Source organism: Callithrix jacchus, chromosome 3, assembly GCF_049354715.1.
Source record: "Callithrix jacchus isolate 240 chromosome 3, calJac240_pri, whole genome shotgun sequence".
NCBI classification, from domain to species: Eukaryota; Metazoa; Chordata; class Mammalia; order Primates; family Cebidae; genus Callithrix; species Callithrix jacchus.
This window is the reverse complement of record NC_133504.1, coordinates 180,398,369-180,417,255: the sequence shown is the minus strand read 5'-3', so window position 1 is coordinate 180,417,255 and position 18,887 is coordinate 180,398,369. Positions and strand designations below refer to the sequence as shown.

Here is an 18,887-nt window from a genome sequence, read left to right as displayed (position 1 = left end):
TAGGATTATTAACACATAAAACTAAAAATAAAATGTGGAGTCTGCATTTGAGGAGCAAAATCACATGAGGATATGATTCAAATAAATGCTCATTTTTGTCTTTGTAGGCATAAACATATGAATTCTCCTAGTATATTTTCAAGATGACATACCTATAAAGCTATATAAAAATATTCAAATAATATAATTTTGTTTAAATCAAGAATCTAATACAAATTTCTAACTACATTTGTAAAGAACATTAAGGAAATTGTCAGAAATTTAATCTCAAACACAAAATGCTACAAAATTCCTGTTCCTCTGTAAGAAATAACATGTAACTAGGAGAAAAATAAAATAAATGAGGTGACAAAACACAGGTAAGTTGCTTTTGGTATGAATTAAAGCCACCAAGAGGATTCAAGAGTGACCTTGTAAAAGTACACTTGGTGCCTTGGTTAACCTTACTTAAAGTGCTGCATAGTCAAGATGGAACTAAAAACACAAGTCTGCCCACTTCTTGTACTAAAGACTTAGAAATCTTTTTCACAGTAGAACGCTGTTTACTGGACTGTACCCACAAGCTTCCTGAAAGTATTTTGACTAAAGCTCTTAAGAAGCTCTATCAGCAGAATCTCTGACAAACAGATACACTATTTTAAGCAGTAAAATCTGCACAGTGGTTGCATCCAGACTATACAGCATACCGGATCATGAAATATACTAAAATGGATGAGTATTTGCAAAGTAATGATCTTGAAAACTTGCATGAAGAGAATGTAAATAGATGGACAGGAGGTTTACGCCCCTAACAATCTAACTGGTCAGAGGACTTAGTAGACTAACAAATACTAGATTCACCTACTATGCTATAAATTCAATAAAGTTACCTGTAATGTTTTATTCAGCAAATGACATATTAATCATCCTACATTTGACACTAAAATGAATTTAAATTAAAGGCTATAAAGGATAATTGCAAACCTTGTAATTTATTCACTTTATTTCTTAATATACCTATTAATTATATAAAACAAAATATATTAAAAAAATTTTTCCTACTGAAATTTCTACTGTAAGTTTGGGTTTATTAAGTAGCATAAAACCAACTGCTTTAAAAAACTACAGAACTTTTTTTCTGGAATTTTGCCATTAAAACTTAATTAGGAAAGTTATACATTAATTAAAAGTATACATGCCTTAATGTCATTTTTTAACCTAAGTACTGTCTAAGTCCAAAATATTATACTATAAATCTGGATTTCAAGAATATCAAATATATTTTACAAAGTATTCAAAATTTGTAAATTGGTAGTGCTGTGCCACAGGTCAGAAATCGTCACATATATCGCCTACATAAAATGTCTAAAACCAGGCTTTGTTTTTAATATTTGAGTAGGTATTTGTTTATTTAAGCTTTTCAACTAAAAAATGAGAAATATTAGAAGTATGAAACAAAAAGTTGGTGGTTTTTCAAATTAGGCATCAAAACAAAATAGCTATTAACGAAATACTATATTGAGGTTCTCCGTGTACAACTGGCATTTGTGAAAAAAAGATTCTGCAAAAAATAAGCTTCCAGCATCTATATTATGTGATTTGTGTATGTATTTGGCTAGGGACTGCTGTTAAGTATTCTGAATGCAGCAATAGATTATCCATAAGAGTGAGAATAATAAAATTAAAATGACATTTTCCGTTTTGGAGACATCAAGAGAAAACACAAATGAAAGAAAGTACGCATATGTTTCTCCTTAAACCTCTTGCTGAACAATAACTCAGTAATGGAAAAATTGGAATTGCTTTTTTTCCTCATGGGATATCTCCCAATCTATTTTTCATTGGTAGCCAAATACAAACCATCACAAAGTATAACTGAGTATATCACTAAGGAGATAAGAAGAATACCTCCATTTCCAAGAGTTTTCATTAGCTACTATAAAACTTTCATGGGGAGTTGTCTGATAGATGGGGTGTCTGAGAGGTTAACATATTTCAGTAATAACTGGAATTTATTAAACCCCTCCCCACTATATCACTCACATTTCAGTACATGAATCAGACATTACACGTGCAACCGTTTTCTCCAAATGTGCTTCCTCACAGAAGACAGGGATGGATGGTTTATAAAGTCAATCAAGATAAACTGCTTTTAATAAAATACTTTAAACATATAATTTAACCATTGAAATTGAAAGGACAGCATTTTAAAGCCCCAATTGTTCAGAAGCTAACTTAAAACATAAACCACTCTTTCTTTGTATTATTTCACCGTATTTCCCACAAAATGTGCTGCAACTGGCATCTAAATAGTTTCTTTGCATGGTGAAGTGAAACATCTTGAATGCTCAAACTGTATTTTTATGAGTGCCTAGGGACCCTAAATTTTAGTGGTCTATTAAATGCCAGCAATTTCATGCTGCCTTGCATAAAACAGCATTCACATATTAGAGCACAGAAGTTCCATAGCTACATTATACTTCTGTTCCAACTTTTAAACAAAAAACTGAAGCAGAGGCAAATCAAAATAATATTTTAAAAAATAATCCTTCCCAATCTTTTCACATTTTGTTAATATAATATCTGTTGACAAATGTATAGCACTTAATTTTTTAAGAGCTTTTCAGAATTTTATAAGCAACGATTGTTTATCCTCAAAAAGCGTATAGTAGCCAAAAACAGGGAAGGAGTGGGAGAGTATACAAACTTTTTCTCACCCCCATGGACAGTGTGCCTACATGTTAGATTGGGATGAAAGTTAGCCTCCCTAAGATAAACTTACCGATTACATATATTTCCATGTAGAAGCAGCCCCAACATCTTACACATTTCTGCTTTATGCCACTTATTCTAAGATGTTTTTATAATCTTCTACATTAAGACTTTTTGGTCTCTTACCTGGCAATGTTATCCTTCTCAAAAAGAAGTCCAGTCCTATAGTTTGTTTGTACCGTTTCCCAAAAGTTTCTTGAGCAAAACACGTGGCTAAAGAGGTCTAAAAAATGGATGCACAGAATATCAAAATTAATTCACTAAAGAAATATAAACATAAGACCACTACTAAATCTATTGAGCAATCTTAACATGTATACTTCAATTAATTCAACAAGCAACTTTAAGCAGTTCTAATCAGTTACAAAGGGAGGAGAGACTTAATACCACCAGGTAAATTTCACTTGCCAGCAGCTATCAGTAGAAAGAACAAACTAATGAGTTAGATCCCTTTGAATCCCCTGCTTGTCAAGATCCTTTCCCTTACTGAAAATCAGAATTTGAGAATTATCAACAGAAAAAACTTAAAAAATAATAATAGTAATTAAATATTTGAATTATTTTAAAACATATAGATCTTATCTAACTTAGATCAGTTTCTGAGGTGAAATATTCAGCTAATAAAAAGAAGCATTAATTAATGAGGGAGAAATCTGCTTATAGAATTTTTCTTTTTCCACAAGAAAAGCATAGTGTCTAATTTTTCTCTATTTTTAAAGGTGTTAAGTGAAAATGACCCTAAAGAATGACTGTGACAATATGTATATTTTAAATAAAGAAACTGGTATTTTTAAGATTAATATAAAGCAGGCAAAAAGAGTATTTTCCATCCAAGAACCATAATGCCAAGAAGTCACAAGCTATTATAACCAGAGCAGATATACACTTATGTTTTTAATAAAAACTCAAAGTTTTATTCAAAAACTCTGGAGTTTTTAGAGTAGCATTTCTTATTATTATTCTAGTAACAACTGAATAACAGTAATTCAACAAGTTCTTAAGCATTTTAAATGCACTACTTTTATTTATAAACTTCCTCCAAAACAAAGAGAAAGGTAACTTCACTAAGCTTTATGCTCTTCAAGACAGACTCCCTACATTAAGAGAAAATAGCTTTTTTAATTTTAAAAGTTAAAATTACATGTCAACTCTTAAAATAATGAAAACTAAGATAAAATTTCCAAGATAGCTCATTACAGTTTACTATGGCATAGGTAGTACAACAGTGCAGAAGAAAATTTGGCCAAACTTCAATTCCTTTTAGCAAGATAATCTACAATTCCTTTTACACAGAACCATATTTTTCACACAAATGGCAATTTGGACACCGTAACTCCAAATATTTTTGTGTTTAAATACCCAGCATTTGTAATAAATTTCTAAGATAACTGGCCAAGTATTTACTGAGCACTGCCATATGAAGGGTATTCTGCTAGACATCTAGAAATAAACACAGTTGTTATATTTTTGACACATGTAACAATATCAAAATTGAAAGATCAGGATTGAAAAGATAGGTATTTCCTTTTACAGATTTTTGTTTCTCATTTACACTATATTATTCTACTGAGCTTATCTAACTTAGACCACAAACCATCTTTGAAGAGGTTCAGAATTCTAGAAAAAAAATAACTATCACTACTCATACTATTACAGTATTTTAAAATATTTAATATACTGATGGTTGAAATACTCAAAGGTCAAACAGAAACTGAAGGCATGTGTAACATCCACGTAATGTTGAGATAATTTTTGACTTTAATTAAAGAATGTCAGAGTTCAATATTTTCATATTAAGGAATATTCAGAAAAATTCTAAGTTTCTTTTCCTGAAAAAGTGACTTCCAGATTTTGAAAACCCTTTCTTTCATACTTTTGAGGCAAACACAAAGCTAGGATTTTCAACTGGAATCAAGTATAAACTCTCAAAAATACAGGTTATTGGGAACATACAGAATATTAAAATAAGTTCTTACTATATCATCTCCTGATATCTTGTTATAAAAATTGAACAGAGAATCAACTGAATCAGTGGGGGACATTTTCTCTTCAATTATCTAGACTTCACGCCTTCTTTCACATTCAATAATTTCGCAAGTCACTGTATAAATACCCTTTTTAATTACAGGTATGAAGTGAACAACTTCCTCTCATATAAGAAATATTTTTATCTGAATCTTTACATTTTTTGATTTGGAAAATTTATACTAACAATTTTTTAACCATGCTACATTTACTAACACTGAAAAGACAGAAAAAGGAATATTTTGCCTCAAAAAGCTCTTAAGAGATTATGTAATAAAGAAAAAAATATGAATCAGGAAAGGAAAGAAATAGAAACACATGAACTGGAGGGAGGAGCTAAATTTCTCTTGGAGAAACTGGTAAGTCGTCATCTCAATACTCTACTGCATCTGTCAGTGTTTAAAAAAAAATGCTCAGAGTTAGAATGAGCAGGAAAAACAAATGTTAGAAAAAATATCCAAGAGTTAAATCAGGATACAAATAAGAATGAAAGAGAGGCTGAGTTCACAAAAGAAAAGGACAATAAAGGAAAAATAGGAATGTTGGTGGCTGCCAATTACTTGAGAACTGAATAGGGTATGGAGAAAAAAATTCTTGATTTAAGAATAATGAAAGGACGTTAGGTGTCAGACATTTGTGTCAGGAAATTCCTGGCAGAAAAAGCTGTTACTGTTTTAAAATAAGTTATTTAGTCAAGGTGATGAAGATTAAGTCAGACCATCATAAAAAATATTACTGTTAACTTTTGAAGCAGAATAATACTAATTGAAACACATGGAAGTGAAAAAAATTATGCTGTCCTATACTAGAAAAAATGTTAAACAGAGATGAAAAATCATAATTATTCATGCTAAGTAAGCAACAAAGGAAAAACATGTATGATAGGCTAAATAAAACCCTTAGACAAAAGTATAAACAAATTTTAACTGAGTAATATATGTACAATAAATACTGTTAGAAAAATGAACAAAAGTTTGAAGCATTATGATAGCATATAGGATAACTAGCAATTTTTTTGTCTTTTTACAGATGTATTATGTTAGGGGTTGTCATTATCATTTTAAATGGGAAATAAGATCAGCTGTGAACTGAATGCAGTAAAATTTAAGAGGCAAAACCTTAGACAGTCTTCAAAAGAAAATCTAAATGAGAAAACTATAAAAATCTAACGAACTTTTTACTGAATAAAGGTGTTAAAAACAATGCTGATTTATAAAAATTCATTTTCATTTGAAAAGTTTACTAAGTATACAAAAACTCATATACTTCATAAAGAAAAGTTACCCCAAGTTCCTTTCTTCCCCCAACGTTTAAAGGCAATCATAGCATATTGTTTTCCTCAGCTTTAAAAATCTATAACAAAGGACCCAAGACGACAAGAAAGAAATAACAGAATACTCCAAGTTTTGCATATGAAATTTTACATCTTTCCCAGGGGACCTCGAGACTCAAATATCAGACCCAAAGGCAGAAATAGGCTAGATGTGCAGCGCTAACTGCCAGGAGGATACAAAGCGAAGTCGTCACCAGAGAAACCAGGGTCTAAACTGCGACCAGCAGCAGGGAAATGTGAAGGCTTAATCAGGAAATAAGAACCTGGGTTTCTTTAGAGACTATGGTTAGGATAACGGAGGGAAGTAGAGGGGAAATAAACTTTAGTGAGTAGAGGGGAAATAAAAATTATTCCCAGAAAGTGTTGGCGCCTTTGACAGAAGCACGGGTAAGAAGGCATCAGGGTAGAGGCTCTTCACTTTATTTGTTGGGGGAGGAATCACAGACCCCTCTGAGATCTTATGGACCCTCTCCCTAGAGCAAGCACCGGGCAGTGTTTACTCCATTTCAGGAGTTCCACAACCTTGGGGTAAGAACCGCTGCCTGATAGTCTCACGCCCGCACTCATTCATTCGACCAGGGACCCCTTTTGTCACGCGGGCACCTCTACCCTCAGCATCCTGCCCATAACAGGAGCTCCATAAACACTTGTTGACTGACTGCTTGTACCGAGTGCTGAGCTGGAAACAACTGACGAACAGGTATGATACTGAAATAGCAACTAACGTGTATTCAGTGGACACCGTGCTCTAAAAGGTTTTATGTGCATTTTCACATTTAATACGTATTTTCACATTTCTCCCTTTGCGGCGGCCCCTTTCAATACCCATCTTACAGATGAAGCGCAAAATGGTTAGCCATTTACCCTCCAATGACCCGAGGACTAAGTGGCGGAGCCCCAATTCTCACCCGGGGAATGCTGATTCCAGAGCCACCCTCCTGGGAGCTCACGGTGCAGTGGAAGCGTCAGAAACGGTAAAGGGAGTGGGAGGGGAGGAGCAAGTGTGACCCGGGCTACAAGTCAGAGGAGCTAAGATGCCTTGGCAGGTCCCTGCCAGTCCTGGGAGGCGGGAAGGTGAAAGGCTGGCCCGAGTCTTGCTGGAGTTCGCAATCCAGGCGGGGAGTTAGGAAGTGATTTTATTTTAAGGGGGAGCTGGACAGCTCTCGTCGGCCTTCACCAACCGCCCACTTCGTGTCCGGCCACAGGCCACGACCAGACGGGCCCGGGCCTAGAAGCCCGGGGATTCGGGGTAATGAGGCGACGCTGGGCGGCGGGGAGGAGGCCGGGGGGCGCCGGGGTTCCTGCAGGCCTGAGACGACGGGCCCGCTCGAGGACTGACCTTCCCGGAGGCGCCGTCCCCCAGCAAGACGATTTTCAGTTGCCGGTCCTGGCTCTCCTCCTCAGAGTCCGACATGGTGTTCCAGGAACCAGGCCCGCCCCCCGAGGTGGAGGGGGGTAAGGGAAGGAGGAAGGCTCCGGGGGCGGGGGAGAGGAGGAAGGGAGGTAGTGGCGGCAGGACCCCCGCCCCGGTGTCTCCGCGCCCGCAGGAGGGATCCGAGGAGAATCACTCGCCAGGCGCCATCTTGCCCGCCTCCCCTCCCGCTGCGCTCGCCCCCGCCCCCCGCGCGCGCCCCCATCTCAGCGCCAACCCGCGCGGACCAGCGGCCTCCCTGGCGAGCCGAACCACTTGCGGGCCTGGACTGGGGGGGGACATTCCGGCAAGAGAGGCGAGTCACTGCGCTGCCTTTGAGGAGATAGTTGGTTAGAAGAAGAAAAGAAATGTTCTTTCAAACTAAGGAGAGAAAACGGAAGCAGAGAAGCTTTCAGGCGTTTCATCACATTCCCTTTTCTCTTCCCTCTTCAGATGATCCCTGAAGGGAATGGTTCAGCCTGATGGGGTGGGGCAGTGACGCCTGGGCAACGCGCCAGGGTTGCCTGGCAGCCGGGAGTTCGCGGACAGGCGGTGGGCGGTGCCTGTTTCCGGACACCCAGGACTCCCGTAGTCTGGCGGAGCGCTCCGGGGAGGACCTCTGAAAAGCCGGAGCCGAGAAGAGGGTCGGAGAAGCGGACAACTGCTAAGGGCCGAAGCTGCGGCGAATCCACAGTAGCTTCCGTGGGTACAGTGGAGCTCTCGCGCTGCTTATTTCGGCCTAATTCTCGTTTCCTCATCTGAACCCCAGGCTCCCATGGTTCGTTCCTTGGAAGCTACTGAACACCAATCTCCTGGCACCCCATCTTTGCCCTAGGGCAGCAGTTCTCATAAAGTGTGGTCTAGGGACCACTGGGAGTCCCGATGACCTCAGAACAATTTTCGTAATAATACACCTCGTGTGCCTTTCTCAGGTTCCTTCTCTCACTAGTCTACCGTTTCTGGAGGATACGCTTTGTGTACGACGTCGTCACTGGCAGCTAAGGGAGCTTGTATTTGTTGTTTTTAAACATTTCTCAGTTTTAATTTCAATGCAGTAATGGTAGGTAGGCAATAAACATAAGCTCTTTGGAGGTCACAGCCATCCTTTAACAGTATAGAGAGGTCCTGAGTCCAGATAATTTAAGACCTGCTGCCCTGAATGATCTCAGTCCGGGAGTGTAGGTAAATGGCATAAATGAAAATTACAATATAGTGAGAGAAATTCAAAAATCATCTGTCCTGCTATGTTTGTTTCATTGTTAATCACTTTAAATTTATTATTACTTTTACTCCTTATAGGAATTACAAAGTGTAATTATCCCCATTTCGCAGATGAAAAATCTTAAGTTACAAAATGCTTAGCCCAGAGGCAGTAGTCTTGGAGAGCATATGAACATTAGAACAGGAAAGCAGAACAGTGTAAAGAAATGCCCAAACCTGGAGGCAGCACTGGAATTTAATCACAGGTTTACTAGATATGTGTCCTTGAACCTCAGTTTGTTCATCTGTAAAATGGACTACTGCCTTTGCAGGGTTGAAAATTAAATGAAATAATCAGTATAAAGCAGCATAGAGAGCACAATGCCTGGTGTGTAGTAAGCACTCAGTATTTACCAATGTAATTATCACCTCATCATCATCATCATTAGATAATGGTTCATGTTGGAAGCATTACTACCTTCTAGCTAATTTACCTTACACAAGTGCCTTGTGTAGAGCCTCAGTCTCTTCATTTGCAGATGGGGCTGGTCCACAATTGTAGGTAACCAGTTAAGTATTAGTACCCAATTCTTTCCCCAGTCCCCCACCACCACTGCCAATTTTCTATTCACCAGATTTGTTCATGAGAAATAGAAGGAAGAGGATATGTATTTGTTAATGTGAAGAATCTTCTTCCAGTGAGGACAGACTTAACCCCTTCTTGTCCATGAGGGCAGTTAAAATGCAAGAAAATTGCTTTTCCACTTTTCCTTACATGGCTATGTGATCCACCCAACAAATGAGACAGAAGACAGTGTCCTTTGGAAGACATTTGGAGAAGAACCCTACCCCCATCGTCGCCAAAAAAAAAAAAAAAAAAAAACGGAAAATAAAAAAGGAGAGACAGTAGAGCCCTCCTCCTCCCTTCCTTTGCTGTCATTATTGGGTAAGAACAGGATTTTCAGAACTACTACACTTTCTTCAGCCTATCTTCTGGGTTTCTTGATACGGGAAATAATAAGGTACTTTGGTGATATATTCTGCTCCTCGCAAACAAAAAAATTCCAACTGACATAACTACTTTGGCCAAAAGCTACAAGTAGCTGAACTCATAGGCCTGATTTTCACGTATGGTTTTATATGGAGGGAAATCTAAAAGAAAACTTCGCATTTTCCATTCATCAATTTCTGAGATGACTACTTTGATTGAGAGATGACAACATTCATTTGGATATGGATATATCAATAGGATGGTGGTGTTATATAAAACAAAAAGTCAGTTGCATTATTTTAGTGATGATATTTTACACATATGGCATGTTTCTGGGTTTAAAGTTAGAATTTGAAGACAGAGCAATTTTTGTAAAGAAAAAGAAAAAAAACTCTCTGTGAGGAGGACTGTGTTAGCATTGAGAGCTTACAGTATGATACTCTGACATGCTAAAGAAAAATAGAGCTGATCCACCAAAAAGAAAATATCTTTGTGGATTCTCATGTACAATGCCCTTAACAATGTCAAAAATTAGAGGAATGGTCTTCAATGGTTTTAAAACTAATAGACAAAATATTTATAAAAGAATTCTAGAACTCTATAAGATGTCTTTTATAGCATCTCTAAGATAATTATTCAAACGTTATTTGAATACATCCACATTCAAATAGTTTGTTCCTTTATGAAACTACCCGGACTGTAGATGGATAGGCCTGTTTATTAAAATACTATCTCTGATGATGAGCCAAAGCTTATCACTATAAATTACAGCTAATGGTAATAGGTATATCTTTCTCAATGAAACAGAAACTCCCCATTCCACAGGAAAATGATCAAAGTGATTCCTTAATACCTAGTGACTGCTAGACATGGTGGCTCATATCTGTGATATGAGGCGAGAGGGTTACTTGAGCCTAGGAGTTCATGACAAGCCTGGGCAACACTGGGAGATCCTGTCTCTACAAAAACTTTAAAAAACAAAAATTAGCCTGGCATAGTGGTGGGCACCTGTGGTCTCAGCTGCTCGGGAGGGTGAGGTAGGAAGATCACTGGAGACTGGGAGGTCAAGGCTGCAGTGAGTGGTGATCATGCCATTGCACTCCAGCATGGATAACAGGGTGAGATCCTGTCTCAAAAAAAATTTTTTAAGTAATTTAATTTACAGATATTTAGTGACTGCTTACTGTGTACCAGGCATTCTTGTTCACAACTCATCTAAGCACTGAAGACACAGAAGTGAACACAACATACAAAGGCTCTGTTCCCATGGAATTTATTCTGGTAGAGGGATGTAGTACGCTGAATAATAGCCACATGAAGATATCAGGTCCTAATCCTTGGAACCTGTAAATGTTACCTTATTTGGAAAAGCATCTTTCAGATGTGATTAAGGGTTTTGAGATGGGAAGATTATCTGGGATTATTTGGTGGGCCCTCAATGCAATCACATGTATCCTTGTAAGAGAGAAGTGGAAGATTTGGCCCAAACATAAAAGGAGAAAGCAGTATAACCATGGAAACAGAAACTAGAATGATGCAGCCACTAGCCAAGGAATGTGGGCAGCCACTAGTAGCTGGAAGAGGCAAAAAACAAATTCTCCTGGAGCTTGTAGAGTTAGCCTAACCCTGCTGACACTTTGATTTTAGTGCAGTGACACTGATTTAGGACTTCTGGCCTCGAGAACTGTGAGAGAACAAATTTATGTTGTTTTAAGTTACCAAGTTAATAGAATTTTTTTACAGTAGGTACAGATAACTAATAATAAGGACAAACAGATATTTAGTAAATCATCAAGACAGTTTCAGATTCTGGTACATTTAAAAAGATAGTAAAACAGATAACAAATGAAATAGAGTAAATATATCTTAACATTATTATTCATCACTATTAAAGGTGGGAAAATGGTAAATGAATCGGAATAAACTGATTTCAGAAACTACCATTCTCTGACATCTTAACAAATCCAATGTCATCCATCAGTTTTCTTCATCTTTTTGCAATATTTCACAATTTTGAAGATGTAGATTCTAGAACTAATGTCTGAGTAAGGGTAAATAGTGGTCATGCTCCCAGGTAGTCCACTTGGTATTTCTGTATTTCTATGCTTCTCCTGAAAAATTAAGAAAAGTATAGAAGTGATTCCTAGAATTAATTGGTTTGTTAAACTCCTTGAGGAAAATATTTTTAAAAATAAGGCTTTCTTCCTAAAATTCTCTTCTCTCATGGGTTGTATGTACATCTACATAGATATACATGTGTATGTTATATGTTTAACCACCATCTAAATCAAGATATAGAAAAATTCAGAATCCCAGCAGACTCTCTCTTACCATCTCTAACTTATTACCTCCTCAAAGATTACTATTATGATCTCTACCTCTGTAAATTAGTTTTACTTGTTGCGAACTTCATACAAGTAGATTCCAGGTAATATGTTTTCTTTGGCATTCAGCTACTTTCACTCAAAAGTATCCTATGAAAGTCATCCATGTTATGTGCATCAGAAGTATATATTTTTTGTTGCCACATACTATTCCATTGTATGAATCCACCACAATTTATCCACTCTACTGTTGTTTCCAATTTGGGAATACTATGATGAGTGCTCCTTAGCACAGCCTACCCCTCTGCCAGAGGAAATCTCTGTCCACAATTAGCTCTCTCCTGTCAGAAAAAAAAAAAAAAAAAAAAAAAAAAAAAACAGAATTCTCCGTCTACATTTTATTCTCTTGAGATGGGTGAGGCATGCAACAATCATGGAACTGGTTCTTGGATATAACTTTTGACCTATGCATTTGATGATTTAATTTAGGAGTAGCTCATCTACTGTATCTCATGCTGTCTACTTGAAACTTCAATTTTCACATATTTAATCACCATTATAAAACTGTCACTTCCATGTAAAAAAATGTATTAAGCCCACTTTCTACCAAAACCTTCCTGACTTTTTTTTGGTTGACAGAATAATGCTAAACTTCATGCATAAGAATAAACACATGACAATAGCCAGGAGAAGTGAGAGGAGGGACAAGAAATGAAGGGGTAATTGGCCAGGAGCAGTGGCTTACACCTAAAATCTCAGCACTTTGGGAAGCCAAGGTGGGCAGATCACAAGGTCAGGAGTTTGAGACCAGCTTGGCCAATATGGTGAAACACCATCTCTACTAAAAATACAAAAGTTAGCTGGGGGTGGTGTGCCTGTCCCAGCTACTCAGGAGGCTGAGGGAGGAGAATTGCTTGAACCTGGGAGGTGGATGTTGCAGTGAGCTGAGATTGTATCATTGTACTCCAACCTGGGTGACAGAGCAAGACTCTGTCTCAAAAAAAAAAAAAGAAAAGAAAAGAAATGAAGTGGTCATTAATAGGCAACCTGTGTTTTAAAAGACTATTTACAATTGCAACTTTATTGTGCAATACCTGGAATTAATCTCAAAGCAAATATTGTATTTTGTGGGGAAAAATTACAAAACAGTAAAATATTTTAAATAAAAACTAAATCAATGAAGGGACATCTCATATCCATGGATAGAAGAACAGTGAAATATATGAATTCTACCAAATGATCTACAAAGTTAATGCAATTCTAATAATATTTTTCATGGAATTTGAAATGGCACATATGGAAGATAGAGATCCAAGGACAGGCGAGGTATTCCAGAAGAAGTTCCTAGAACTTTCCTTAACATATATCAAGACTTTGTATAAAGTTATAATAATTAAAATTCAGTGTATGATTGGTGCAGGGATAAACAAATTCACCACAATAACATTGGAGAGTTGAGAAACAGGTTACCAGATACATGAAACTTTCTATATGAGAGAGTGTGTAGAATAGTGTATCAAAGAGGAAAAGGGTGGAAACCATATAGGAAAAGAAATGAAATTGGAACTCTACATTTCATCAAACACACAAAATAAATAAATTCCAATTGAATAAGAATCTAAATGTGAACGAACCCCCAAATACCATGAGGAGACTGCCTTTCTTTTCTTGGGATAGAAAAGAATTTCATAGTGATGACACAAAGAGTTTCTTAGAAAATATCAAGAAAATTTTATTAAAATTTAAAACTACATCAAAATATACAATAAAGTGAAAGTATAAACCACAAACTAGGAGGGGATACATTCAACACATAAAACTTACACCAATTGGTCTCCAGAACTTCCAAAGAACTACAAGCCAGTAAGAAAAAAAATAGTAGAAAAATGAACAAGTAACATGAAAAGACATTTTACATTAGAAGAAACACATATTGTCAATAAACATATACAAAAATATTCAACCCTTCTTGATGTAACCAGAAGCACAAAACAAAAAAGGGGTTTAATGAGATACCACTTCATACTCGTAGATCAGCAAAAACTAAGAAGTCAAACAACATTTTCATCAGTCAAAAAAATGAAAAACAGAGTATGTTAACAGAGAGAATTTAATATGGGGAATTTGTTACATGGTGTTGAAGTACAGAAAAAACAAAAAGGAAATACAGGGGAGTAGCACAAAGTTACTGCAGGAAGGAGTTACTATCACTTAGACTGGAAGAACAGAAGAAATTGGTGGGGGGTATCATCACTTCGATGCTGAAGGAGACAAACTGGAGAGTTAGAAACCAGACTTTAGCTCTGCTGCTGCTGTTTTTCAGGAGTATAGCGGAAGGACTCAAGAAGCAAGACACAGAATTCTGAGGAGGGTTCCCACAGAGCTGGAACTCACCTCTGAGGAGAGGATATGGCACAGCCGCTTCTCTTGCCTTCAGGTGAGCACAATGATGCTGATTCGTGAAGTTAGAAAGCAGCTGGAAACTAGAAAACCACAGCTATAAACAACTACTGCTGCTAAGGTAAAATGCCATATTTGGAACTACATTGGCAAGAATGCCAAACAAACAAGAAAGAAAGAAAGTCCCTTATGCCTCCTACTTTCCAAACTCCCTCATGTACCCAACCTTTGCAAGCCAAAAGGAAGCAAGCTGACAAAAAGAAAAAAAAGGGTAGTTTTGAGAGTACTAGCTCCATCAATAAGTCAGCACAGATCTTTACAATCTGCATGATACCAGTTGTTGCAGAGGATGTGACTCTGGGAACTCCGACACATTCCTTGTAGAGAATACATGAAACCAGCTGGGACTCATGGCTCATGCCTGTAATTCTAGCACTTTGGAAGGTGAAAGTGGGTGGATCACCCAGAGGTCAGAAGTTCGAGACCAGCCTGGCCAACATGGGAAAACCTGTCTCTAATAAAAATACAAAAATTAGCCAGGCGTGGTGGTGCACACCTGTAATCCCAGCTACTTGGGAGGCTGAGGCAGGAGAATCTCTTGATCATGGGAAGCAGAGGTTGCAGAGAACCAAGATCACATAACTGCAGTCTAGCCTGGGCAACAGAGCGAGGCACCATCTCAAGAAAGAAAGAAAAAAAGAATACATGAAACCACTTTAGAAAACAATTTGTCTTAGGCCAGGCCTAGTGGCTCATACCTGTAATCCCAGCACTTTGGGAAGCCAAAGCAGGTGGATCACTTGTGGTCAGGAGTTAAAGACATGTGAAACCTCATCACTACTAAAAATACAAAAAAATTTAGCTGGCATGATGGTGGGTGCCTCCAGCTACTCTGGAGGCTGAGGTGGGAGGCAGAGGTTGCAGTAAGCTGATATCATGCCACTGCACTCCAGCTTGGGCAACAGAAAGAGACTCCCTCTCAAAAACAAGAAGAAAGAAAAAGAAAACAATTTGTTATTACTTTGTAAAGTTACAGATTTGCATAGCCTTGTGACCCAGCTATTCCTCTCCTAAGTATGTGCCCTGGAAATCTCATGTAAAAATGCAGCAGGTGAAATGTGCAAAAATTGCCATAGGCTTATTTTTATTAGAGAAATAATCCAAAGGCCATTCAACAACAAAGAGGATATACATATATACATATACATGTACATGTATATGTAATAAAACTCTCCATAAAGAGGAAGATAAAAAGATGGAAAAGAAGAAACAGAGATATTGGTAGTAATTTTTTATTTTTAGGTTGTGTGTTGTCTTAATTCATTTTCTGTTGCTTATGACAGAATACCTGAAACTGGATAATATATTAAAAAAATTAATTCTTAGAGCTATGGAGACTGGAAAGTCCAAGATTGAGGGGCTGAATTTCCTAAGAGCCTTCTTGCAGCACAGAGTATCACAAGGAGAAAGGGCTGAGTGTGTTCATGTGTCTATGTGCTCATGTACTAGGTCAGGGCCCTGTTCCTCTTCTTATAAAGCCACCAACTCCCTCCCATGATAACCCATTAATCCATTAACACATTAATCCATGAGTGGATTAGTCCATTTATGAAGGCAGAGCCTTCATGATCCAATCACCTCTTAAAGGTCCCGCCTCTCAATACTGCCACATTGGGGATTAAGTTTCAACAAGTTTTGGAGGGCACATTCAAACCAGAGCAGATGGTGATTTCACAGGTATTCATTATATTATTATGCCATGTAACTTATTCATATCTTTATCAAATTATTTACTATATATCTAAAAGAAAAATAAGTGAAGCTTCCTTAGGTTTTCAAATATTGAAATGTGATGAGAACTTCCAGATACTTTTAAAAGTATTATTAAACTACCATTAAAACTGTGTGGAATAGGCATTGAAATAGATAGATGGATTTTTTCAACAGAAAACATTAGAAAGGTGTCAATATATGAAGAAATTAACTGGTTAGTAAAGATAGTATTTCTAATCAGAGGGGAAAACATGGGTTTTTTTTGTTTGTTTTTTTTTTTTTTGAGACGGAGTTTCGCTCTTGTTACCCAGGCTGGAGTGCAATGACATGATCTCGGCTCACCGCAACCTCCGCCTCCTAGGTTCAGGCAATTCTCCTGCCTCAGCCTCCTGAGTAGCTGGGATTACAGGCACGCGCCACCATGCCCAGCTAATCTTTTGTATTTTTAGTAGAGACGGGGTTTCACCATGTTGACCAGGATGGTCTCGAATTCTTGACCTCGTGATCCACCCAAAGTGCTGGGATTACAGGCGTGAGCCACCACGCCCGGCCCCATGGAGGTAATTTTTTAAACAGTATTTTCTCATTTCTTCAAAATGAATTCCACAAGAAGTTAAATCATATTTCTTAAATGAAGTCATAGCAAATGAGAGAAAAGTGGATAGATACCTGTAATCTGAAGTGGAAATAGCTCCTCTAAGCATGGTATGAAGGTCGTCACTAAATTAAAGACTGATAATATATGTACATAAAACTTTAAATATTCACATGGCCAAAATCAGTATTAGGATAATACAATGTTACAGGCAAGACAGAGGATTTGTACCAGTGTTCTTGCTGAGGAGATGTAGAAAATCTAGACTTAGGCCAGGTACAGTGGCTCATGTTTGTAATCCCAGCACTTTAGAAGGCTGAAGTGGGTGCATCACGAGGTCAGGAGTTTGAGACCAGCCTGGCCAACACAGTGAAACCCCATCTCTACTAAAAGTACAAAAATTAGCTTGGCATGGTGGAGGGCGCCTGTAATCCCAGCTACTTGGGAGGCAGAGGCAGGAAAATCTCTGGAACCCAGGAGGCGGAGGTTTTAGTAAGCTGAGATCATGCCACTGTACTCCACCCTGGGTGACAGAGCTAGACTCTGTCTCAAAAAAAAAAAAAAAAAAGAGAGAACGATCCAAGATGGCCGATCGCTAACATCCCGGGATTGCAGCTCTCAGGGAAGGCGCAGAGAACTAGAGAACGCCACACTTTCAGACAAAGTCTGGTCGCTCACGGAGCAGAAGATCCCCCAGTGGTGGAAACACACGGGTCGCCAGCGCGACTCTCGTGGTCGGCGCAGCGGTTCCACCGGCACCTCGGCGCGGCAGCTCTCGGAGCAGAGTAAACGGGACCGCTTCCCCTTCTGACCGAGGTTTGGAGCCCCGGGAAGGCAGAGTCGCCTACTACGGAAACAAGAAGGAAGCCAGACAGGAGAATCCTGGGCAGAAAAGCACCATCAGTTTTAACGCCACTGCTCTGGCCCTGGGAACTAACAACCTGGACGTCCACTCAAGAGACCTAATCTGAAAGTTGGTAATTTCAAAGACGAGAGGAGGATAAATTTACAATGACGGGAAGAAACCAGCGTAAAAAAGCTGAGAATACTCAAAGTCAGAACGCCTCTCCCTCTAAAGATGATCACAGTTCCACATCAACAATGGAACAAGGCTTGATGGAGAACGAGCGCCTCCTGATGACAGAATCACTCTTCAAGGAATGGATAATAACAAACTTCGGTGAGTTAAAAGAACATGTTGTAGCCCAACGTAAAGAAACTAGGAACTTTGAAAAAAGGTTTGATGAAATCCTATTGAGAATAGACAACTTAGAGAGGAGTATGAGTGAATTAATGGAACTGAAGAATACAATACAGGAACTCCGAGAAGTATGCACAGGTTTAAACACTCGAATTGTTCAAGCAGAAGAAGGGATATCAGAGGTCAAAGTCCAAATTAATGAAATAAAACGTGAAGAAAAGATTAGAGAAAAAAGGATAAAAAGGAATGAGCAAAGTCTCCAAGAAATGTGGGACTATGTGAAAAGACCAAATTTACGTTTGATAGGTGTACCTGAATGCGACGGAGAGAATGCATCCAAGCTGGAAAATACCCTTCAGGATATTATTCAGGAAAATTTTCCTAAACTAGCAAAGCAGGTCAACATTCAACTCCAGGTAATACAGAGAACACCACAAAGATATTCCTCAAGAAGACCAACCCCAAGGCACATAATCGTTAGATTCACCAGGGTTGAAACGAAGGAGAGGATACTAAGGGCAGCCAGAGAGAAAGGTCGGATAACCCACAAAGGCAAGCCTATCAGACTTACAGCAGATCTCTCGGCAGAAACTCTACAGGCCAGAAGAGAGTGGGGGCCAATATTCAACATCCTCAAAGAACAGAACCTTCAGCCCAGAATTTCATATCCAGCCAAACTAAGCTTCACAACTGAAGGAAAAATAAAATCTTTTATGAACAAGCAAGAACTCAGAGATTTTATTACCACCAGGCCTGTTTTACAAGAGCTTCTGAAAGAAGCATTACACACAGAAAGAAACAACCAGTATTAGCCTTTCTAAAAATACACCAAAAAGTAAAGAGCACCAACATAAAGAAGAATTTACACCAACAAATGGATTAA

The 18,887-nt window shown here is 38.2% G+C and overlaps 1 protein-coding gene and 1 long non-coding RNA gene across 12 annotated transcripts in view; one reads left to right on the top strand and one right to left on the bottom strand.

Moving 5' to 3' along the window:
- The window catches only part of RAB28 (RAB28, member RAS oncogene family), a 303,321-nt gene extending 295,602 nt beyond the window's left edge, over positions 1 to 7,719 (bottom strand). For 9 of the 11 annotated variants that reach the window (XR_013533198.1, XM_054253474.2, XM_078367512.1 and 6 more), the window contains exons 1-2: positions 7,449 to 7,719; positions 2,878 to 2,974 (exon numbers count right to left, since the gene is read on the bottom strand). Coding sequence is in view for 8 of the 11 variants with exons in the window: in XM_054253474.2 (XP_054109449.1) it covers positions 2,878 to 2,974; positions 7,449 to 7,523 (172 nt within the window). In the remaining 3 variants the exon portion in view is untranslated. Of the gene's footprint in view, positions 1 to 2,877; positions 2,975 to 7,017 lie in introns of those variants that run through there. The other 2 variants (XM_078367514.1, XM_078367515.1) reach the window with 2 other exon arrangements.
- LOC144581837 (uncharacterized) lies at positions 7,113 to 10,695 on the top strand. Its single transcript, XR_013533199.1, has 2 exons — positions 7,113 to 7,358; positions 7,974 to 10,695. It is a non-coding gene; the product is annotated as an uncharacterized LOC144581837 (long non-coding RNA).
- Positions 10,696 to 18,887: the final 8,192 nt, after the last annotated feature.